Source organism: Netta rufina (genome assembly GCF_964035555.1).
Source record: "Netta rufina genome assembly, chromosome: 1".
In the NCBI taxonomy this organism is placed as follows: domain Eukaryota; kingdom Metazoa; phylum Chordata; class Aves; order Anseriformes; family Anatidae; genus Netta; species Netta rufina.
In genome coordinates this window covers 122171628-122195720 of record NC_140123.1, presented here as the reverse complement: position 1 = coordinate 122195720, position 24093 = coordinate 122171628, and the positions used below count along the sequence as shown (strand labels likewise).

The 24093-nt window shown below is 47.0% G+C and overlaps 1 protein-coding gene across 1 annotated transcript; it reads left to right on the top strand.

Moving 5' to 3' along the window:
- Positions 1–3849: 3849 nt before the first annotated feature.
- Positions 3850–4275, top strand: NHLH2 (nescient helix-loop-helix 2; the record flags this gene model as incomplete). The annotated part of the gene is made up of 1 exon (XM_084304172.1): positions 3850–4275. The coding sequence occupies one exon, from the start codon at positions 3850–3852 to the stop codon at positions 4273–4275; it is 426 nt and encodes a 141-aa protein (XP_084160298.1).
- Between the last annotated feature and the right edge of the window lie 19818 nt (positions 4276–24093).

The following is a 24093-nucleotide window of genomic DNA, read 5'->3' as shown; positions in this document are numbered from 1 at the left end:
TTAAAGAAAAAATGAAAATCAACAAAACCCAAAATTACTCAGGAATTCTACTTATTTTCTTTGAGGTCCTGTGAACTGCAACAAGAGCAGAACCTCTCCCCTTTCAGAGATCTCTCAGTCTTTTGCATGTATTACTGGACAAGCCACAGGGACCCCTGAAATTGTTCTCCTACCACCTCTCCCCCCCCACACACACACATCCTACTGTTGGCACCCAGGGAGAGCAGCAACTCTGTGGAGTCCAAGCTCCCAACAAGCTGCCGGAGACCACCACCATGCCCACCCTTCCCACTGCCTCTTTGTGAGGGATCACATCAGCACAGCCTCCAGGAAATTCCCCAGGGAGGAAGGTGTACCAGCCCCCATTTAACGGGAAAAAACGGGGAAAAGGGGTGCAGAGCAGAGAAGGTGGTGTCAAGAAGTCACCTTGGTCACAGGCACCTCCTGGCGCCAGCAGGAAGATACCGAGCTCCATCCACCCTCCTGTGAGCAGGAAAGCCACAGACCCATGGCTGGCTCCCTCGCCTCATTGTCTGTGTGCTGGAAAGGAGGGGGGAGACAGACAGACAGACTGTCTGTCTGTGCTTGCCATGCACCATGGTTAGGGAGGGGAAGGGGAGCATGGACTGGACGTAGGGACAGCAAAAATAAATTCAGTAGAAAATCAGCCCGGCAATTCTCCACAGGCTCGGTGTCCGTGATGCAAATTGATGCTTAAAGCTTATTTATTAGCTTGCATGAGAAATGCCAGCGGTGTTTTTCTAGATCAGTGGGTATCCGATATTCTGGGGGGGGGACGGGGAAGGTGGGAGCGAGCGTGGCTAGAGACCGTATATCCAGAGGCTAGGGTTTATATCATGGGCTGCTCTCGACTGTTATAATTTGTGGCACAGATTCAGCGAGAATCAGATCTGCTGAAAATATTTGGGCTGTGAAAACTCCCACACTGTGACAGATGTCAAGTCCAATTAAGCGACTCGTGTCCAGGTTTCTGTCCAATAGGATTTCCCATTAAATATCAATTTAAGAGGGAAAAAATGCCGTCCCCTTTTCTCTCAGCCTTTATCTCTCCCAACCATCTCTAGGCTAAACCCTTCGGTACCAGGAGCGGATCCGCACGCATCTCCCGCTCTGTCTGGCTGCCCGTCTCGCCCCTGCCACCCTCCGCACCCCTCCTCGGCTCCTTTGCCACTCCGGGAGGGGTGGGAGGAGGAACTGCACTTTCTTTTTGTGCGTGTGAGCGCACCTTTTTCCTCACCGACGTCCTCTCTCGCAGCCTTTTCCAACCCCGCGTCGAGATTTTTGTGTATTTGTTTTCTTTTCCACGCTCGCAGTTCTTTCTTTCTTCTCACCCGAGCGATGCAGGAGGAGTTGGGAAGCTCAGGGACGGATGGGGGGTTCGCTTATCCATTTTTCCCCCGCCGCCAGCCCTTGAAGGACCAGCAGAAAAACTAAGCCAAACATTTATTTTCCGACCGGGTCTCCCCCCCCTCTCCCGCCGCTCTCCGCCGGACCAGCGAATTAACAAAACCCCACGTTACACCAAAAAAAAAAAAAAAAAAAAGGGGGGAAAAAAAAACTAAAACCCTAAAACCATCGAAACAAAAAGCAGGGGGGAGAAGAAGGAGGGTGTGAAGCATTGTCACCCCGACCCGCGGCGGGCACCGGGCCGGGCACCGGCGGAACAAAGCCGGCACCGGGCTCCGGGAGGAGAGGCCGGGGGGCGGGGGAGAGGGAGCAGCCCCGGCTGGTGCTATCTCCGCATCCCTTTTGTTATTGATCGCCAGGACGAAGAGCCGGGGAGACGGCACTTTCCAGCGCAATTTAATTTTTAATTTTTATTTTTTTTCCCCCCCCCAAACGCGACTCGCAGCTTTTGCCGGCGTATCGTAGCCCGCTGCCCCGAATTAACGGGCGGAGGCGGACTTGGATGGGGAAACGCTTTTTCCTCCCCGATGCATCGTAAGTAACTTAAGTTGTTATTTATACTCCGCAAAACAAGCACGGCGATAACATCTCCCATCTCTGGAGCGCTGGAGGCCGCGGCGAGGGATGAGAGCTGCCCTTCCCCATCCGAGCAGGACACTTTTCCGCTCGTAATTCATTTGATTTGATTTTGATTTTTTAATTTTTCCATGCTCCGCTCCCGGAGGGTCATTTGAACTGTAAAGGAATCGCCGAGGGGGCGAGGGGACCCGGAGACAGCGGCTGTGCAAACGACTCCACCGAGGTAAGCAGCCCTAACAATATATCCCTTTTCCAGGTAGCACGGGCATGGCTTTAGTAGGGGGGATGAGGAGGGGAGAGGAAATAAAAATAAAGTCTCTTTCTGGTTCGGATCGCCAAAACGGAACGTCTGGATAAAACCAAGCAGGAAAATTCAACACACACCGTGGAGAAACCTTTAAGCAACTTTCTCCACGAACCACCTCTGTAATTGCCCGTTTTCCTACAACCGCCCTACAAATCCTCCTTCTGGTAGCGTGCTTTCTCCTCTACCCGCTCACTTGGATCTCAATTGAGAGGTGATCTTATTTTTTATTTTATTTTATTCTCCCTCGCTGATACCGCTGATAGCTGACCTGCGCGCTGGCCGCTTTTATTTCCTACCCGTGCCTCGTGGGCCTGCTTAGTGCAAGGCTCCTTACCAAAACAGAGGGGAGGAAGCCCTTCCGACGGCCCTGACCAGCGGCGGCTCCTTTTGGGGCAGCTCCTCTGCCCCTCCGCCGCCCCGGGGCTTTCCCCGGGGAGCGCTCTCCCTCGCCCGATCGGTGCCCCTCCATTATGCTCCTTATTATTTCTGCTTCTAACGTCTTCGATTTTTTTTTATATATATATATATATTTATATTTATATTTTTTTTCCTCTGTGACCCGAGGGGGGGGACTTTGCCTGGAAACTTTACGTGGCAACACTCGGCGATCTGAATTCTTGGGGAGGTGGTGTGCCCTCCTCCCCACCTCGCCCGACACCCCAGCCCCGTACACGCACACACACATTTGTGTCCAAGGTTATTCACGAGGTGCCTGATGTATTGTTTTATTACATGCCGGCATGTCCACGTACGCGCTCGGATTTGTATTGCTGTCTACATGACAGATGGTGCTCTGTGAGGCCGCAAGAAGATACGATTCAATTTTCTTTTGAAAGGCACGTCCGCATTTATTTATTTATTTCCCCTTTCTTTCCCCCCACCCTTTTCGCGCAGGGAGGGGAGAGGAGGGAAAATTTAAAGGAATGGAAAAGTTCGGCCGCTGCTTTGGGTTTTTGGTTCTTTTTATTATTATTTTGTTTCTATTTTGAATCCCACCCCTAATAAACAAATCCTGAGAGCCTCCAGACGTCCCCGTTTGGTCGCTGGCAAACCGCTATCTGAGCACAATTAGCAGCAGGAGAAATAATAATAATAATAATAGTGATAGTAATAAAAAGAGGAGCTCACAAAAAAAGAGCAGGAGGAGAGCCCAGCAGATCCAGCAGATCCCGCAGGTCTGACCAGGGAAATAAATTTCCCCACTGGCCTTGCTGTGCTCGGGGAGCCTTGAGTCTGTCTCCCCTTTTAAAAGCATCGTGCCAGCGGCCCGGAGCCCGAAAGAGAAACGGTGGAGCAGAGCTTGGCAGGGGAGGACGTGCGATGGAGGAAAACAAACCAACCCGATGCTAAGCCTCTGGACGCTAGTTTATTAGAAATAAATCCGCATCCTCTTTTATCGCTTCCCGGGCCTGCTTCTACACAGGGGGGGAGTAGCGGGAGCACACGCGGGACACGGGGCGGTGCTGCGGGTCGGGGGCGCTGACCCCCTTCTCTCTGCTTCTCTGTCCCGGGAAGGCTCCTCCGCCCCCTCCACGATGATGCTCAGCCCGGACCAAGCGGCCGACTCCGACCACCCCTCCTCGGCGCCCTCCGACCCCGAGTCCCTGGGGGGCGCGGACCCCCGGGCGCTGGGCTGCTGCGCCTCCGACCCGGAGCCGGCCGAGGGCGGCGGGGGCGGCGGCGGCGGGGGCGGCGGGGAGGGTCGTGCCGGGGGCCGGCCGGGGCTGCACCCCCCGCCGCTCAGCCGGGAGGAGAAACGCCGCCGCCGTCGAGCCACGGCCAAGTACCGCTCGGCCCACGCCACGCGGGAGCGGATCCGCGTGGAGGCCTTCAACCTGGCCTTCGCCGAGCTGCGCAAGCTGCTGCCCACGCTGCCGCCCGACAAGAAGCTCTCCAAGATCGAGATCCTGCGCCTGGCCATCTGCTACATCTCCTATCTCAACCACGTCCTGGACGTGTAGCCCCCGCACGCCCGCCCCGACGGCCCCGCGGAGGCCGCATCGGGACGCGCCGCGCACCGGGAGCCCGGCCCCGAGCGGACACGGCCGGCTGCGGGGCCGGGCGCTGCCGGTGCCGGGCGCGGGGAGCTTTCCCCGCACCTCTGCTCCAGAGGCTGAGCCCCGGCGGCGCGGAACGCCCGCGTTTTTCGGCAGAGAGGTGTGAAACCAGATTGTCTCTTCAGGCTGTCAAGTGCCCCTTCATATATATCCAAAAACATCTACTTGTGACCTTAAACGTGTGACCCATGGGTGCAGTTAAAAATAACTATTTTTTATTTATGGTAGAAGGAGTGGACAATTTATTTTTTTCAAGACTTATTTATTTTTCAGAGTGGTGGCAATTTTACTTTGGATACTTTGTGCCAATTGTTTTCTATAGTCGCGTGTTTACACTTTCTCCTGTGGAATATTATGTTTAACTTTATAAGTGTTTGTTGGGATCAATACAGTGTTCCTTTTTCTTCTCTTTTCCTCTTATTTTTTTTTTCTTTTCCGATTATATTGCACTTGTGTATGACAGACCTTCCCTTCCTCCCTGTTTATAAGTATATTTTATATATATCAAGACATTTGCTCTTGAACTCTTTTCTTTCTTTCCTTCCTTCCTCCCTTCTTTCTTCCTTTTCTCTTTCCTTCTTTCTTTCCTTCCTTCTTTCTTTCTTTCTATTTTATTGTTATTATTTTTTTGTGCGTGTGTGTGGGATCAACAACCACTAGCACTTAACTAGAAGAGTTTTTTTTAAAAACTTGTTGTTATTCTGATCTATAGTTATGTCTGAAAAGTACTTTGCAAATCGTTTATAAGGGAAGTAGTTTTTTGTGGGTGTATACGTGCGTGTGTGCATACCTGTATGTGTGTGGGGTTGAGCGTGGGTGTGTATGTGTGCGGTATATTTTTAGGAAAGGACATTTTTCCTAAAAAAAAAAAAAAAAAAAGGAAGAAGAAGATGAAGAAGAAGTAAATCCAGGACTGCTTTCCTTTGTGACAACCAAAAAATTCTATAACCTGAAAATGTTTCATGTTCTTTGCTGTGAATCTCTTAAAACAAGAAGCGCATTTTGGGGACGAGAAAGAAAAAGAAAAAAAAACACATCTGCTATCCAAAGATTTTAGTCTTTTTCAGGGTTTTTTTGTGTGTCTCTGTTGCTTTATATAATGCAATATTTTGTAGTGAAAATAGATAAATCTGGTTTCTATCTGATGCGTTTTTCATATCTCTCATGAATGGTGAGCTGTTTTGCATATAAATAAAAGTATCAAATAAAAGCTGTTTTTTCCTAATTATTTTTCCCTGTTGGTCTTTCTATAAGATGGAGATTTGACAGAGTGTATGGTCTGCCTTGTGAATAAGGATTTTACACTTGCTCCTGCTGTACGTAGAAAAGCTTCAACAGGTTACCTGCCTCTTGCCTGGGCATGACTGCCATCCCTCAGCACAGCTCCCCTGCCCCAGCTGTTCTCAGCTGAGCTCACTGCACAAATCCATGTGAGACGTAGGACCCTTGCTTTCACCTTCTCCCCATGACGACTGGCATCTGTCCTCATATTTCCAAGTTCAGGCTGTAAAATCAAACCTGGGTCTGGAAAGCACCTGCTCTGCTGCATCACTCTGTGGTACGTATGACTTTGCAACCAAAATGTAAGTGCTGCATCCTGCCCATGTGCAGTGGATTTTCTTGCTCTTGTTTAAATTCGGTTTTGCCCCCGCTCTGGTCAGGTCCAATTCTACTGAAACCAAACAAAAATCTTGGGCCCTTTGCCCAGTTAGAAAAACCTCAGCCATTCTCCTTTATGCAAGGCTCCACTGCCAAAGACTGTCATGAGAAAAATGGCACAGATACAGATTCAATAACAGAAAGGTTATCACCTGAGTAAAGCAAAAGCTCTGTGCCACCTCATATATTAAATCCTTTTCTTCTTTACCACAAGGGGTTAATTTTACCTATAATTTGAATATTGCCATTGACTTGGGCAGGAGGCATGCAGCAGAAAAAGCAGGTCCATTGTTACTTGCTTTAGAGATAAAGCCCTCCCTCCCCTCCCATTTTTATGGCTGACACTTTGCACAGTGGTTTAATTAAGTGTGGTCTTGCCCAGCTGAAAAGCTCTATGCAGAAAACCTGTCAGAGAGGCTGTTAATTCCACTTTCTACCAATGCACACTTCCCAAGTCCCAAGGGAGTGCACACAGACTTGGTAGTTCAATGCACAGTTATAAAATCCAGCAATTTTCAGTGCTGAAAAAGCTCCACCAACTTTGGAGCTGGTTTACTTCAGGACAGGGTTGTTTATTAGGTTCTGCCAAAGTCTGGACACTGGGTCAAGTTTGATGATAACCGTCCAAGTGATATTATAAATTCTGCCATCCAGCAAACCTTCTGGCTACCGAAATTCAGTAAGACTTAGTTAATAAAAAGATTAGCATGTTTTTCCTTCTCAAATGTGCAAATGCATGATTTAGGGGAGAGCACGGTGACTGCAGCCACCAATGGTTTTTCAGACAGATGGGCTGCTGGATAAGGAGATGAGAAACCAGTGTCCCCTGCCCCCTTGGCCTCACTCTCTCTTCTGGGGTTTGCAAACACATCACATCACAAGCAGAGGGATGCTCAAACTCAGACTGTACAGCGAAGTTTGTTGCAGACCCAGCAGTGGTTATCAGCCCAGATGTGTCCTGGGTCTCAAGACCGTTTGCATGGACTCCCTGCCCAAGTGATGAGGCCCTCCTATATCAGAGCTGATTCTCCACCAATTCACATGCTCAGAAACATCCCCACCATGCTGCCCGTGGCCTCTGTGCAGTGTAGGCTGCAGGGATAGGCTCCTGTTCAGCAATCCTCCTGCCATGCAAGCATGGGAGAGTCTAGCACAAAGAAGTCTGGGGACTGCTCAGGTTTGGAAACTAGGATCTTCTCCAGGCCATGCCATTCCTACCTTCCCCCAGGACAACAGAGACCGTGCTTGCACTCGGAGGGAGGGCAGGAAGGGCTTTGGTTTTGGTGGTAACAGCAGGATCAAGCATCAAGTTTAACCTGCAGGAGAATCGGGGGTGTTTGACCTGAAGATGTTTCCCTTTCTTCTGAATGCAACCATTTATCTGATAGACAAAATTGCTTCTCCCTGCAAATCCAATCTCACTTCCATCCACTCACCACCTTGCTTATGTCCTCTAACCACCATGACATCAGCTCGACCACTTTTGTGTTTTCCTGCTGGCATCAAGGAAACTCATTGTCATCTAGTATCTGACGACTGCTGATAGCAAAATGTAGGTTTTGCTCCCCCATCCCACTGTTATTTTTTTCCCCCTTAATTCTTGAGAAACAAATGAGTCGTATGGCCAAGCTACAAGGCTAACACAATAAAAAGGCTGCATGACTAAGTGCTCAAAAGTCTGGATTTATGGAGAAGGAGTAAACAACTTTAACTCCATCTCATTGCGAGTCTGCATTAGATAGTGATAAAGTCTAATTATGTAATCAAAGTTACTTTGCCTACGTCTATGTTCCCTCAGCAATATAGAAATAAGTGATCTTGCACAATATTACAGGAGGAACAGGGTGGAACTGCTCAAAGAAAGGTTATATCATGTTCAGCCTGTCCAGCTGGCAGGGAAGAAATATGGAGTTAATATTTTCTGGGTTTGTAGTGAGTAAAGCTAACATTAAGGCGACATTCAGATACCATTATTTCACATTTAAAAAGAAGGTCATCCTGTAAACCATGAAAGAAAGCATACACAAAGACAAAGAAGGCACAGCGATACCCCTGGACCTTCATCTGAGGCTAAAAGAGGTGATTTAAGCTTGATTCAACATGATAAATAAAACATGGATTGGAAGCCTCCAGCACTCCCAAGCAGGAAGTGCTTCCAATGTATAGATCTATAATATCCCAGTACTGTGGACATCCAGCATACCTTTAACATAAAGTGATATGATGTTTTAAGACATTTGTAGATATATGGACGTACATAGACATGAGGCATAGTATGCATTTTTGTTGTATGATTAGGAAACAGAGCATCTAATGCATTCAGCTGAACCTTAGAAACAGATCCAGACCCTGCTACAGCAACTGCAAGCCAAAAGTAACTTCTATAAATAAATGTACTAATTTCCCTTGAACTATGAGTAGTGCCTTATTGCTCAAGTCAAAAGGTGGGTGAAACAGGGAGAATATTACCACTGATATTTACAGCAGAGAAATTATGAGCATCTTGGATGTGATTTGATCTCTTTGCTGTATTTCTAACAAAAAAAAAAAAAAAAGAAAAAAGAAAAAAAAAGATTGTACATGTGAGTGGGAGAGGGAGAAAGATGGGGAGGGTGAGCTGAAGAGGATGTTGTATATGAAATTCAACAAAGAAATGGATCTCTTCCATTATATAGCCATGAAGAAATACCAGAGACATTCTATCTATCTATTCATGTATCTAGCCATCCTGTAACCCAATTAACCCAGTCCTTTTAGGGCGAATAAATATGTTCTAATATCAGCCATTATTTTTCAGTACTCTCGGTTTATTCTCCAGGGTGGGACAGATCAATAACCACAATAGCAGCCAACCCAAAAGGAAAAGACAATCTCCTGGCACTTCTTATTCATTTCTTCAGCGGCGATTCTGTTTTTCCTGCCTCTTCCCCTGGTGACGGATTTTGCCTTTCCTGCCCAGAATGGCCGTGTTGTTTTATCCTGGGCTCTATTTGCATGTGGGCTTCAGATTTGTCTTTGGCTCCTTGCACGGTTTGGGATGAGACCCTCCTGTCCCCAGAGAGGGGGGCAGGTGTTGCTCCAGTCGAGCGAATGGAACCAAATTACAGGACCGTCTGTCGCCTCCTCTGGGAGACGTCGGAGGGAGGGGAGGGAGAGGAGGGGAGCGGGATGCCATATGACAGAAAAGAAAAGCAGAACATCATACTGATGCCGATAAGAGCTTGGAAACATGAGTCACCCCAGCCCACAGCCCCACCCAAAACCAGGCGGCAGCCACCTGAAAGAGAAATGTCAGGAGCCGAGACAGAAATAAATTGAGTCACTGGGCTGGAATAACTCAGGCTCAGAATGTAACAGAGCTCAGACCCAGTCCACTTGCAGGCACACAAGTGCAGGCACAAAGTTGGGCTGCCTAACGCAGATTTTTGTCAGCTCACTGCCGTGTGCTTTGATCCCTCTCTCCCCCCAGAGCAGGCTCCTCTGCCTGCCACTGCTCTCCACCAGCTTGCAAGCAGCTCCGTTCTTCTCTTCCTTCCCTCACTGTGCTGTGGGGTGCACAAGTTTCGCTGCTGCAGGGATGTTCTGCTCCTCCACTGCCGTCAGCCCGTGCCTGCTGCTGTAGCCGTCCCTCTTCCTGCTGTTTGGTGCCACAGCTCATGGGCAGGGTGACAGCGCTGGTCTCGCCTCCGCTCCAGCCTGTGTAGAGGCTTCCACCCAATCAGCCCGAGGAAGCAGGTGATGCTACCGAAGTTACACTCTTATCACACCCACCCTGCTGCTTTAGGCAGTCTTAAAAATTTATATATATAAAAAAAAAATCCTAGACACACACACATGCATCTGGTTTTGGTGCTTTTTCCTCCCAAGCTCTCTTACAGCCATGCACATTTGTGTGTGCAATAATAGCTCTCAGTGTGGCAGGACACAGAGTAACTCAGAAAGCAAGAGGAGACAGTTGTTCTGGAGTTCCTCACTGAGAAAAGGAAGCAGAGAAAGCTGCTTTGGACACAACTCCTTCCTAAAGGAAGGGATGAAAGAAAGTGACAATACAAATGCTTAAATCAAAGCAAAAGCAGTACAGGATAAAAGAAAAGCAGAAGCAGCCAGGTTACCTAGATGGAGGAGCTGCATCAATCAGAAACTGGGCATAAGGCAAGGGATTTTGCATGAGGGTGATGGAGAGTACAAATGAGGAGGGCTGTGTGAACTTGGGGCATATGCAGGTGGAGCAGTGATGAAGGGGAAAGATGCGAGCAGCTGGATAAAGCTGCTAGCATGGAAGAAGGAAAGATGCTGCTCCAGCAAGCCTGAGAGACAGCAGCTTGCTCAGGGGCTAGAAGCAAGTTCAATCCAGGAAAAGCCAGACACCAGGCAAGGAGAGAATTGGAAGGAGTCATTAAATAGACAGTCAAGATTACAAAGAAGAGATCTCCACAACTTTAATCATGGCTAGAGGGATAGACTGGCACAGAAACATTTTCACAAGGACCAAAAGACAAGAGGTTTGTCATACAACATCTATCCTTCAGAGAAGCCCTCTGCCTTTCTCCTTCCTCAAAACCATTCTGTGTGCAGAAGTGGCAGAAAGATTTGCAAACCCCAGGGCTAGAGCCCAGCACGAGCTCACAGACAAGATAAACACAAAGAAAGAAAAGGAAAAGAAAAGCAGAGCAGAAAACAGAATCTGCCTGTGTGCAAATACAACATTCAAAGACAACCCTTTCCCACATCGCAGGCTTTCAGACTCAGTATTCACCATACCAAGGTTTTTCTTCCCATTCAAGCAATTCTAGGATCTAAGACAGGCTTCAAGACTTTTCCAGAAGTGTCCTCTATAGGTAGAGCTCTATCACCCTATGATATAGCCACACGCAAGTATTGGAATTTTGTTATTCCAGATAATAAAGGCAAGGACTTACTTACTATGAAAAATTGCAGAAGGACTGTGCAAGACTGATAAAATAGCACAAAAAATTCAATCTAAATGGAGTGATAAAGTGGTGCATGCAGGGAAGAACATTTCTAACTCCACATGCAGCTGATAGGTCCTGAGCCAGACACAGAAAGAAGATCTTGTAGTTATGATATATTGTTTCATGATAACATCAGCTTGGTTCTTGGTGGCATGGAAAAAGAAAATCAAATGTTAGGTATTGTAATCATTGTAGAGAGAACAGAACTGGTAGAGAGCAAGAGAGAGCATCATAAAGTCATAGTGTAAAATCATAGTAAATCCATATCTTGAATACTGTCTGTAGCTCTGGTCCTCCACCCTTTCAGTAACGATACAAAAAAACTACAAAAGCAGCTGAGAAAGGCAGTATGGATAAGCCAGTGTACAGAAAAGCTTTTGTACAACAAATGGCTGAGTAAAAAGGACTGAGTCAGCAGTGATTTTACAACAGGAAGCCATTGTAATCCATGTAACAAGAGAATGGTGGAAAGGGATTGCATTTATTTATGCAATTTATTTGATGCATTTATTTGGTCCTTACTTGGACAGGATTACCTTCTGTATAGGTAGATCCTGTGAGTTGGGTCATGATTTTCACCTTGCTTGTATTGCCCCAAGCAAACACAAGCTCAAGAGATCTCAACCAACGTGAATCTATTGACCACCTCAAAGTCTATACTATACCATTTAGCCTTATAGCAGAGCAAGCATGGATTTCAAAGAAAGTATCTTAAAAGAACTGTAGAGAACCACACACATACCCCTTGTTTCTCTCAACCCAGGGCTCCTACACAAAACTCATCAATACCAAAACATTTATTCAGAAGGAACCACCAGGTTTCTTGACCCATGAAGAAGCTTCAGACAATGTACAAGATAAGTCAGTGCAAGACTTCCTTACTTCATTCACCCTGTAACAGTATCCAAGATTTGAACCTTATTCTGTAGAGGTGGATTTACCTCACTTGACCTTTTCTTGAATCAGTGTTAAAGTATCTCTCAATGGTGGGTTTACAGTGCATGCTTGACCTACAGAGAATCATAAAACCTTCTCTGTATCATTAAGACATCCAGGATTTTTGCTACCAAACAGCTTCCTTCTCAGTAGCATCCAAAAGGTGAAAGTACTACACGAAATAGGATTCAGAGTATAAATTTACAAGCTCCCAGAGCACATAGTATTATGAGAGGCCAAGGCCAGGGTCAAGTCCCATTAGCCACAGAGGAATTCTAGCACCAGACTGCATCTTAGCCAAAGGGTAAAAACAATAACTAAAATAAACAAACAACATAAAACCCACCTTGTAGCCTTGTTAACCATGAAGACAGAGTTAGCAGTCTTAAATATTTCTGTCAGAAAGAGAAGTTTGGGTGAGAGTCAGCATGGTATGAGCTATTGAGGCAGATCCTAGTAGGATAGGTATTTTTAAGCCCACAGATCTAAAAACCAAGTTGTATTAATCAGGAATCTCAGAAGACAGCCCAAGGACAAAATGCACAGAGAAGCTTGCAGGTGGCCTAAAACACAGTCTTTCTATGGTAGGGTTAAGACTCTGGTGGGATGGCACAGAGAAACCTGCATTACTTGGTAGCATAAACAAGCCGTAATAGGATTCATTGCCTTTCTACTCAGACAAACCACATTTAATTACCTTGCATCCAAGTTGCAGTAATCTAGATGCAGATAGATCTGAAGTAAATTGAAAGGAAATGGATTTTACGTGACAATGTAGGAAGGAAAAGCACATTAAGATAAGGATGATTAGGTGGATTGGATGAACCTTGTAAAAGATAATTGCATTCAAAACAATAGCATCTTCAGCAGGGGAATTTTTGTCAAGTGGAAGTTATACCACCGTCACACTCACAGAAGTGTCTATACCAGATTGGCTCCTTCTTTTTGTGCATGGTGGCTCCTTGAGTTTCTCCAAGAGCGGCAGTAATATCTGAAGCAGAGATGCAGAGCTAAGCAGGACAACGTTTGCCCATCTGTAGTCAGTCAACTTGTTGAAACATCATTAGATCTATCCACCAAACTAGGAGCCAGCTGTCAAGCAGTTTAGCATCCTAGGCTGTTTTGATCCAGAGCTGTGGGTTATCTCTGCTTTATTCCTGGACTTTGTGTTACAAGAGCAGAAATTCTCACTAATTATTGAGTGAGATTTAAAAGTTGGACCTTTCATCAAGTACTCAGAAGTGAAGATCCTGATGGAAGTCACCAATATCCACTCCTGGACTGGGTGGTACAGTATGATGTGAGTATACAGCATATGTGCTGCATCATAGCTCTTCTTGCCTGCTTGCCACAAAAGCCAGTTACAGATGTGGTTCACCATACATGTATAACAGGAGAAGAGATATTGACGACCTAGTGGCATGGAATAAATATCCACAGAATAGTAGAAATATCTGATCAGTCTCTGGATTAGCTGGTCCAAAAACACCTAGTCTGTTGTGTCTTAAGGTCACTTATGAGAGAGCATAAAAGCGTGGCTGATAAGCAGGGCAAATGACATCATCAACCGAGTCCTGTGCAAAATAGCTGTCATTTTCCCACACAGCACCCTTGTCTCTGATTGGAAAGACATAGATTTGATGAATGGACCCCTCAGTGGGTGAGGAATTGGCTGGATGGTTGCAGTCAAAGAGCTGTGGTCAATGGCTCAGGGTCCAAGCAGAGATCAGTAGTGTGTGGTGTTCCTCAGGAGTCAGTACTGGGACTGGCACTGTGTAACGTCTTTGTTGGTGACACGGACAGTGGGATTGAGTGCACCCTCAGCAAGTTTGCTGATGATACCAAGCTGTGTGGTGCAAACAATACACTAGAGGGAAGGGATGCCATCCAGAGGGACCTGGACAGGCTTGAGAGGTGGGCCTGTGTGAACCTCATCAAGTTCAACAAGACCGAGTTCAAGGTCCTGCACATGTGCTGAGGCAATCCCAAGCACAAATACAGGCTGGATGATGAGTGGATCAAGAGCAGCCCTGAGGAGAAGGACTTCAGGGTGTTGGTTGGTGAGAAGCTCAACATGAGCCAGAAATTTGCACTTGTAGCCCAGAAAGCCAGCAGTGATCTGGGCTGCATCAAAAGCAGCATGAGCAGCAGGGTGAGGGAGGTGATTGTCCCCCTCTACTCTACTCTCGTGAGACCCCACCTAGAGCACTGCATTCAGCTCTGGGGCCCCCAGCACAAGAAGGACATGGACCTGTTGGAGAAAGCCCAGAAGAGGGCCATGAGGATGATCATAGGGCTGGAGCACCTCCCCTATGAAGACAGGCTGGGGAAGTTGGGGTTGTTCAGCCTGGAGAAGGCTCTGAGAAGACCTTGTAGCAGCCTTCCAGTGCCTAAAGAGGGCCTACAGGAAAGCTGGGGAGGGACTTTTTTGTCAGAGTACAGAGTTGTGCTGGGGCCCTGCTGAAGTCCAGACCTGATGTAAACAGCTCTTTCCTCAGTGTTTACCGGCTTGACTGCTGTCAATCATATCCTTGGTGCTCAGCCCAGGACAGCCTTTCAAAACTTACTCTGGTTTTGCTCCTTGTGCTTTCACACAGTTCATATTTCACTCACAGTAATCTTACTATTTCTTTCCTAGCAATACTACTATTTCTGTTACTTATCTCTGGATATTAGAAAAGCTTCATCAGCGTCATTGAAAGCAGTAGTCTTCTGATGCCAGCATGAAACACCTTTGGCTCTTCTCTTTGATTTTTCCAGTTCCTGCATACCTTTGATGTATCCCTTTGAACATGTTTTTTCTTGTCTACCTGGCTATGCTAACCTCTTTCAGGCATTTCATTTCTGTCATGAGAAATATACAGTTTTCTTGTTCAGCCTTCAGCTAGAAACTCCAGTTTATTCCAAAGTTGCTCCAAGCCACCTGTCACAGTGCTCACCTGTTCTTCCCCATATCAAAATGTTACCTCTGCAGACCTAGATATCCTTATACCCCCAGACTCGCTACTATTTTCCTGGAAAGTGGGTAAGATGCAAAACACTGTTTGAGTGACAGCCAAAGGAAGAGATGTTTCCCAGAAAGGGTATTGAACACATGCCAATGTATGTTCTGCTTTCCTAAAGCCTTGTGCTGGAAGCCTGCTGATACATCAGGTTTAAGTAATATATTTGGGGATTATATAACAATCCCTCAAAAAATAATAATAATTAAAAAAAATAATCTGATGGTCATCAGTGAGAAATATTCACTTTAGTTTATTTTTCATGTCAGGAGCTAAACCAAGAGTTGGATTTATTTCACCTGTGATAACAAATATCTCTACTTCACTGAGTTTTCTCATTGCTCAGCAAGGAAAGCTCTAAGCCCAAAGCTCTAAGTCCATCTAAATGCTTTTGGCCAGTAGTGAAATGCAAAAGAAACTTGCCTGTGTGCCTCTCAGATGTATTCACATGATCCATGTTCTATGGTTTCTCTTGTGGTGTCAGCACCACATGTAGCCCCACACCTCTAAGCAAATTGCAAGGAAAACAAAGCTCAGGACTGCACACTTCTTTACTCAGTCGTGATGGGTCATACACAGTGGTCATGCATGCCAAGGATAGGCAGACAATTTGGCTGGTAAACTCTGAGAAAATGCTGTTGGGTGTGTGCAAATGAGATTTACTCTGGTTTTCTTTGGGGGCTTACAGTCTGGCTAGATTGGGGCAGTGTTTCAGGAGACGACAGAAATATTCCCTGCAGTAGGGGCCCTTTCCAGTCAAATTTCTAGTCACTGCTCCAGAGAAGCTTTAGATCGTCTCAAAGAAAGGCACTGCAAGTCAATTTTAAACCACAGATACATCTGTTTCCTTTTCTCTAGCCTCATTCTGAGAAACCCTTTCCGAGCTGCTTCAGATTAAATTCAGCTCCCCCAGTCCAAACCACCAGAGACATCCACCACAGCGAGTCTCAACCTCAAGGGTTACATTTGGCTTGGTTGTAAGAGACTGGGAACAAATCCTTATAACACAACCAGCCTTGTCAGAGCCTTGTCAAAAACAGTGTTTTCTTGTTTTCTACAGATAGGTGTTGCAGAAAACAAACAGAGGTGCTGAAAGCAACCCACCCATTGATCTATAGCTATCTGCATTGCTAAGGGCCCTATTTCTGTCACATTCATTTTTCTGTCTTTTCAGTAAACCAGCTACTGCCACGATCCCTTCTCCTTGCAACCTCTGCACACACCCACCAGAACATTAATCCCTATATATCACCTCTTGTGGTTGCTTGATGGATGAATCCAGCAAAGACATGTCCTGCTCATATATCAATAGTGCATGGTTAGGCCAGGCTCAAGGGGTCCCCTTTTGAGTGAGAGACAAGAGATCAGACATAGTGTTCCCTCTATGTATTAGGTAGATTCCCTGTGAGAAGAAGAGATGTGTTGATCATGCAAATTTTCTACGTCAGATTAGTCCCCAGCATTAATGAACAGGACCAGGTTGCTCCCAGTTTTTAGGATTCAAGAAGAAAAGGACACAAAGGATCAGTGCTGGCCTATGCTATGGGGCCATGCTAAAAAAGGCTACACCTTCTTTAGTCCCACTCTGGAGAAGAATAAATTATGACTGCTGGAAGGAAACAACCCCTGTCTGGAGCATGTACCTGCTTAGCTTGGAGTGCAAGATGCCAGCCACGGAAGAATTTTATCCAGAAGGAAACAGCTCCACCTGTGTGATTGAAATGAGATGTGAAATGCTTAGAAATATTTCCAAAGCTTGCATAACTACTGCTTATACTTATCACTTCATAAACGTGTTTATTTGCATTTTTATTGGCACGAGCAGGTCAGATTCAGCTTGTTTGCTGTTTTTGACCCTCTTTATTGTTTCTGGCTCCCTCCGTTTGAGACAGGGAGAGTTAGGCACCCCTGAGTTAGGTAACCACATACAGGACAGTAAACCCCCCGACTGTGAGGGGTTGACAGACAAATTTTGTGGGATCAGCAGTGCACCACTTCTGAAATGGTGCAGAGCTGCTAGCAGAGCATTAGAAAACTAGCTTGAAATTACTGGCCATGACCAGGCCCCGTGTTTTGCAAATTCCTCTCCCACCTCCTCCCCAAGACTGACTCTATGACTTTATTGTGTTTATTGCAACTAGAGTGCAATCAGTTCCTGGGGTGAATACTGTCCGACAATGGCTACTCGTGTGCTCCCTGATCAATGGAAAAGAATTGGTGAATCTCATTTCTTTTCTCTCCAAAGATTCCCCTGCCTCCTTTTCCATCATTACATTTCTGCAAACTCTTCTCCTCCTTTTTATTTCAGTCCTGGGTGTCCCCTGAGCTCTGTGATTGCATTTAAAACAGACACAACGACATTATGAAGCATTAAACTAATGGCATTTGAGACCATTTTTCTCCCGTAAACCATTACGACGTCCCTGGAACGGCTGGCAGAGGGCTGAGCACCAGCGCTGCCATCCAGGGCTGCATCCCTCTCTGACGCTTGGTGCCCACAGTGGGACTCGAGGTGCCATCTCTCGTGCTGCTCCCGCTGTAACAGTCCCCAAGAAAGCTATTTTGATCTTCAGATGAGTTGTTTGGCATGCCCATAATGACAAATACGTGGATGGGGGGTTAACCATGAATTGCAAAGTACCCATCGATTCCCCAGGGTGGAGAGGAATATATCCTCCTTCACACCCTTTTGATGTATAGTTAATTACACGAATCTGGAACTGTTACCATGTGCAAACACAGTGAAAATTGACTTTCTAAGCCATCCCTGGCCCCTCTGCATATGTCTCTTGCTCTATCCCAATACCATGCTCTGTCTGTACGCACACAAATATAATCAGCACTGGTTTAGACTCTTTTTTTGATAATACAGCTTTATAAAATGTTAGAGGAATAGAACGGAATGTAGCATCCTTCAGGCCTGATATAGTTTTTTCTTTTTTTTTTTATAGAAAAAAAAAATAAAAGAAGAAACTTATTTTATATTGGTTGTTCTTTCTCTTGCCTGAATAAAAGCTTTAGCACAGCTTGAAAGGGTTGCATGTGCTGAAATGTAGCCCAAGGATATGTGTTATTATCCATCCCCTCTTGACCAGCAGGGTCTCGGCTCTCTCTCCCTTTCAGCCTTTTGTTTGAACAGATGGGATTGGGGAACGAAGGGAAAGAAAGGCAGTCTGTTCTCATTAACTCTCCCAGTACACAAACACAAACCTGAGCACAGGGGACCTACGGAACAGGACTGCTTCCACTCTATGCACATCCACCGAGACCATATGTACCCGCACACAAAGGCAGGCAGAAGACCCACATTGAGCCAGCTACAAGGCACTTACCAAGGATGACTCCTCACCAACTAATTAAAAAATAATAATTTTCAAAAGCCCTCACAGGTCATTTCCTTTTCATTCAGCTGCACAATTTAAAAAATAACCTTCAACTCATGCGGTGTTGAGGCTGTTTTAAAAAGAGAGTCCGCCATCAAATCAGCCTAAAACCTGAGCTGGGAGTGTTTGCTGTGGCCTTGTCTAACATGAGCTCTGTGAAGAAGTTTCAGTCTGAAACTGCTAGATCGGGGTGAGGTTTCTCTAGTCCAGCCTCCAGGCAAGGGCCAAGGCAGCTTCTTTTGGAAAAGATGCTCAAAAACCTGTGGTTGTCCTCAATGGACAACCCTGTTCTTTGAGAATGTCTCAAATAATCTGCGGCCAGGTAAGGCTGCAAATCTTGAGGGCAGAGTACTTCTGTTTCCATCATGGCCCTTGCATTTTTTTTCCATATTTACTTAGAGCTTTTGGAGTGCCATTTAAACAATACCTGACTCTCTACTGAATTGTGCATGGTTGTAGGCCTTGGGGAACTCATGAACGGCTCCAGTCTGTGTGTGGGAAAACATCTCCTTTCCAGCAATGCTCAACTCCTCACTTTAGAGAAGACTGGGCAGCTCTAAAGTGAACATAACCATGCACAAACCCCATGACAATCCAAAAGCCACTTGCTTTTGCCTGGCCTGCAAAGATGGAGGGGCGAGGTGGGTTCTCCAGCACCTAATCACACAACCATCATAAGGCCAGGGCACGCTCAGATGGCTACCACTGGCACATGGCAAGTCATCCAGCTGTCACCCTACAGCCCACAGGCAATGCTCAGTCACTGTAGCTCAAATCCCTACCTGAGCACACGAAACTCCTCCAGGTACAGAGCTCCTCCTACTTCACACTCTAGGTGGCAACCCTCACCACATCATAGAAAGGGTTTTTGGACACCTCCAAGTCGCATCTCACTTCCTCCTTCCTCTCCAGGTCAGCTTCTGGCTCTCTTTATGCTCTCCTGCCCTTCTGAGTGCTAACGGGGTCAGGCCTGAAGGGAAAACATGCCAAGCCTCTGCAGCTGCCTCGCAATGAGCCCCCAGATCAGAAGGACGACGGGCACCTGGCTGCTCTGAAACGACACCAGCTGAAACGAGGAGCCTCAGGAGCCAATTTCCCAAATAGGCTCCTCAGTTACAGCTCCCATCTGATCTTTGTGTTTGATCATATTTCCCTAGGAGCCTCACCATACCCTAACGAACATCATGTCTTTATTTAGCTGTCAGGCAGAAAGGAGGGCGAAGCTGGAGGGTGGTTCTCCTCCAGAAGCTGCTGCGAGCTGGAGACATCACAAGCTCTTCCCTCAGGTCCACAGGGAAACACTTGTGTGTTATGTCCAGCACCAGGGGGCCATGCACAGAGATAACGAGCCCTGCAGCAACCCAAGCGTGGTGCAGAAGCCCATGGGATGGCTGCCAGAGGCAGGTCCACCTGGCTAGCCAAGGGTTGAGCTGGCTGAGCCTCGAGCTTTGCCCCTCAGCATGGCACCAGGAAGAGAAAATAGACCTTACTCTTAAAAACACTGGTTGGCCAACCAACAAACACAGGCCCCCAGGCTTTCCAAAGAAAGAAACTTGAAGTTTGGGCTAGGCAAAAATGATACAGCTCATCAGCTTTTGCTCGTTACAGCAAGGAACAGCGATACTTTCAGCCAGACCTTTGCAACCAGTTTGCAAGGGAAGAAAGTTTAAAAACCCTAGCAGTCCATAAAATCAAAACTTAACAGGCAGAAGGTGACTAAGGGTTAGCTGAAGTCCAGGAGTATTGAGTTTCCTTAGCTTGTCTCTGTATTTTTGGCAGGGACTATTCTACTTTTTCCTTCTCTCCAAAGCAGCCTGCAATTTGAATTTTCACATATAATGAAAACACTTTGCAAAAGAAATTGAGTTTCAGCTCAATGGAAATGTTTTGTTTCACCTCAAAAACAAAAGCCGAAGCTGCTTGACAATGAATTATTGTAACAGAGCATTTCAATAACTTGGAGATGTTCCTGCTTTAAATTACCCATGTGTGGGGATATGCGGGTGTACAGTCAAAAGCAGCTCACATGCGGCTGCAAGGACAGCAAACAGCTTGGCCTGTGAGCCATCCTGCTCTGGGTATGCTGTGTCCTAGGAGGGCTGATCAAACTCCTCATTGTGGGTATTTCTGAGATGTGCCAAAGCTATAAGATGAGCTTGACAAGTGCAAAGTGATCCTACTCCTGGTGCCCATACTTTTTCCTCAGGCAGCTGCTGCTAGCCACGCTTGGAAACAGCATGCTGAATAAACAGCACTTTGGTCTAATAAAGTTGTCACAAAATTGCATATAATGCTTTGCTCCGTCACGTACAAGAGTCTCTTCCAGACCATCTGTGCCTCAGTACAGGATAGCGCCATGCTACCTGAGCTTGCGGTGCCACGGGAGGGTTGGGTCTGTGCCAGGCTGTGTCCTGCTGCCACCAGACCACCTCTGCTTGAGCTCACTGCTTGACACTTGCTTGGGTGCCAGCAGCTGGATGTACCCTGCCAAACCCCACTGCTTGTGCCATTTTAGGTGCTTGGAACGGAAATTGGACAAATATTTGGGTGAACACGAGTGCCACAGGGCCAGGGAGTGCTCCCATCAGTGTTAATGCACATGGTATACCAGGCTGAAAAGGTTACGGGGGAATCCAAGCAGAATGCCCTCACTTCAAATAGTGCCATCCCGGTATCACAGAATCACAGCATGGCTGAGGTGGGAGGGCACTTCTGGAGGCCATCCAACCCCCTGCTCAAGCAGGGACTCCCATAGCAGGTTGCCCAGGGACACATCCAGGTGGTTTCTGAAGATCTCCAAGGAGGGAGACTCCACTTATTGCAAAGGGAGCTCCAAAGGCAATGGGTCTGAAGTCCCATACATCTCTACTCACCCACAGACGATGTGGAGAGGCTGGAGGCAGAGCTCAATCTGACAGCCCCTAAAAGCAGGTGGAGCCAGTCAGGAGGCAGAGCTGCTGCCGGCAGAGCACGACTGCCCCCTCTCCTAGCACTCTCCCAAGTTTTTCTGGGATCAATAGCCAGGGGTCTCAGTTCAAGTCAAGGGTCAAGTGTTTTCATTAGTTTCAGAAGTTGTGATAACTCCTTTGTGCAACAGAGGCTGTTACAGAAGCACCTCAGACAGGCAGGGATGCTTTTAGAGCACTCCTGGCTCTAGTTCTGCATTATTTCCCTCCATCTCCCTGCATAATTCCCCTCCAAATGAATGTGGGACCACAACCTTTCTAATTCACCTGTGATGTTTAAACTTTAATCATGAGCTGGAAAAAGCGAGTAACACACCATATTTTAATTACCTGTGAAAATTACACAAGCCCAAAAGCCAAAAATTCCCTTCACCTGATCTCTGGAGAACAGGTGATATGGATGGAGATCTGAATCTTGCACCTGTCTGATCCAGGTGCTCCCAAGTGGCAATCCCCTGCTGATGGCAGAGGATGGGTTGGCTGCTGGACTTGAGCTGCTAGCTGCCTACAGGTCCCAGGTCATCACCTCTGCCCAACCTGCCACTTGATCTGCTGTCACTGAGGTAGCTGATGCTGAGATGGTCCTTGAATGGACCTTCAGCTCTGCTGCTTGAACCAGTTTCTACCAACCACATGCTTTTGTCTGCAGTTTCATGGAAAACCAGGGCAGACAGCTTAGCAATGGCATAGACTGGTGGCACGCTCCATGCATTTACATTCAAGCCTTGTGTGCGATGTGATTTAGGGTCCTCAAGAAAACCTTGGTCCTTTGGTGTCAGTTGGTGGGTGCACAGAGGGCTGGTGGGGAGATGGAGCAGCCCATCTCGCAGCCCACAATGAAACAGGAGGGCTCGGTGGCAGCAGCATCATCAGGAGGAGCCACAGCCCCTCCGTGCTGTCTGGGCTGTTTCCCAGAGGGATCGCAGGGCCGTGCAATCAGGCTCAGCTGGTAATCAGGCAAAGTCCAAACTCGCATAAAGACTAAATTACCCCTTAGTCTTTCCAGCTCAGGGGAAAGGATATTGATAGGAGAGGCGAGGATGGCTGCGGGACTGCAGCTGCCACCATGCACGCAGAGAAGCATCTTTTCCTGCCCCTCACCCAGCTGTCATCCAAATAGCCAGCTCCTGATCCCGCAAGGGCCCTGCAAACCCACAGCACCCTGCTCAGCCCCACAGCGGCACCCTGGGGGGCAATAGCACCATCCCTGCCTGCCAGTGCTTGAGGAGAGCTACGGGCCCCGCTGCTTGCTCACTCGTACTTGTTTCCATCAGTGCACAATAGCTTGTGGTGGGCAGAAGTAAGGGTTCATGTTCAGCCTTGGGAGAAGGGGTTTATCGTGCCTGTGAACCCACCAAACCTACCTGTTCAAAAATCGGAGTTCTCAGAGTCAGAGGTCCCTCGGAGTTATGTAAGTTGCATGTAAGCCCCAAGATTTAAATTTAAAAAATAATAAAAAATAAAAATATTTATTAAAAAAATAATAATTAATAATAAAAAATACTTTAATAATAAGTCCGGAGGAGCGCGGAGCAGCGGCACCACCTGGCGGTGCTGGGGGGAGCCGCGGTGCCCTCCGAGCCCGGCAGGGGGATCCCGCGGCCAGCTCCGGGAGGGGGGATTGGTCCCGTCCCTTTGTTCAGCTGAGATTTCTTAAGAAAAAAAATAATAAAGAAATCAATAAAATAAAATGTGTATTTGTGGTGGTGTTTCTGTGTCAGCTCCCTCTGCCTGGGTAAGTTCTGAATAGGCTGTGCGATGGCATCTGAAATTGGTGAAATGGTGAGGATCTTGGAAAAAAAAAATGTGAAAATATGTTTGTGGGCTTCGTGGGGAAAGGTGGCAGATGCGGTGTGGCTGTCCACAGGCTGCTCTGCAAACTCCGTCTTTATCTCAGGGAATACAGCTCAACCAAAATACAAATCACGACTTCTGATCTCACCTGTGTAGCTAAGGATAACTGGGGCAGCCGTGGCAGGCTGACCATCATGCAGGTGGTGCAGGGTGCTATATCCAATCTCCTAGGTGGCATGAGTGCCACCAGCTCACCATGGTGACCCTGTCACCCTCCAGCAGCTGCTTGCAGTCTTCTGACAACTCCAGGCTGAAGCAGAGTTTCTCTCAAGCTTCAGAATTTTGGTCCTAATTTAGGTCCCTGTGAGAGGCCACTGGGTGTGTGAGAAGGTAAAATCTTGATCAGCTACAAAAAGGCCCCCCTAAAAGAGACTTCATTAATTAGAAACCACTGATGTGTGTGTACCTGATAGTTAGTGAGATGCTGTTGATGACTGGATGCATGCTTCTGACCAGTACAGCCTACCCACAACAAGTAGTCACTAATAGAAAAGAGAGCACAACACTGTCATATTAACTACACCATATCATTTGACAAGCTCTGTCTAGGCAAATCTTCAAGGACCGTCAGGAGCTGGGCTCTGATCCAGCAAAACAATGACCCATATGTTTAACTTTTAGCACAAGGGCAGACCTGGTGGGATGCAAAATTAGGCACAGGTCTAAGTGGTTTCACCTGGGTCGAGAGCTGCACAGGCTCCTACTTCAGAGAAGGTCAACACCTTGCAGCAGGGCAGCATCAGTGGGGAGAGGGATGGAGCACTGCTTCCTAACTTTCACTTATGCTAATAAATTCCCCACCTGTGCCCAGTAATTCACAGGCAAAAAGAAAAGCCAACCTACTGTCAGTGGGTAGCTATAGATAGCAGCTGGTCATAGTTCACTGGAGTTCAATTCAGTGAAGTCTCCCTGGGCCTGAGGACCATGGGCAAGATCACACGCTCCTGTC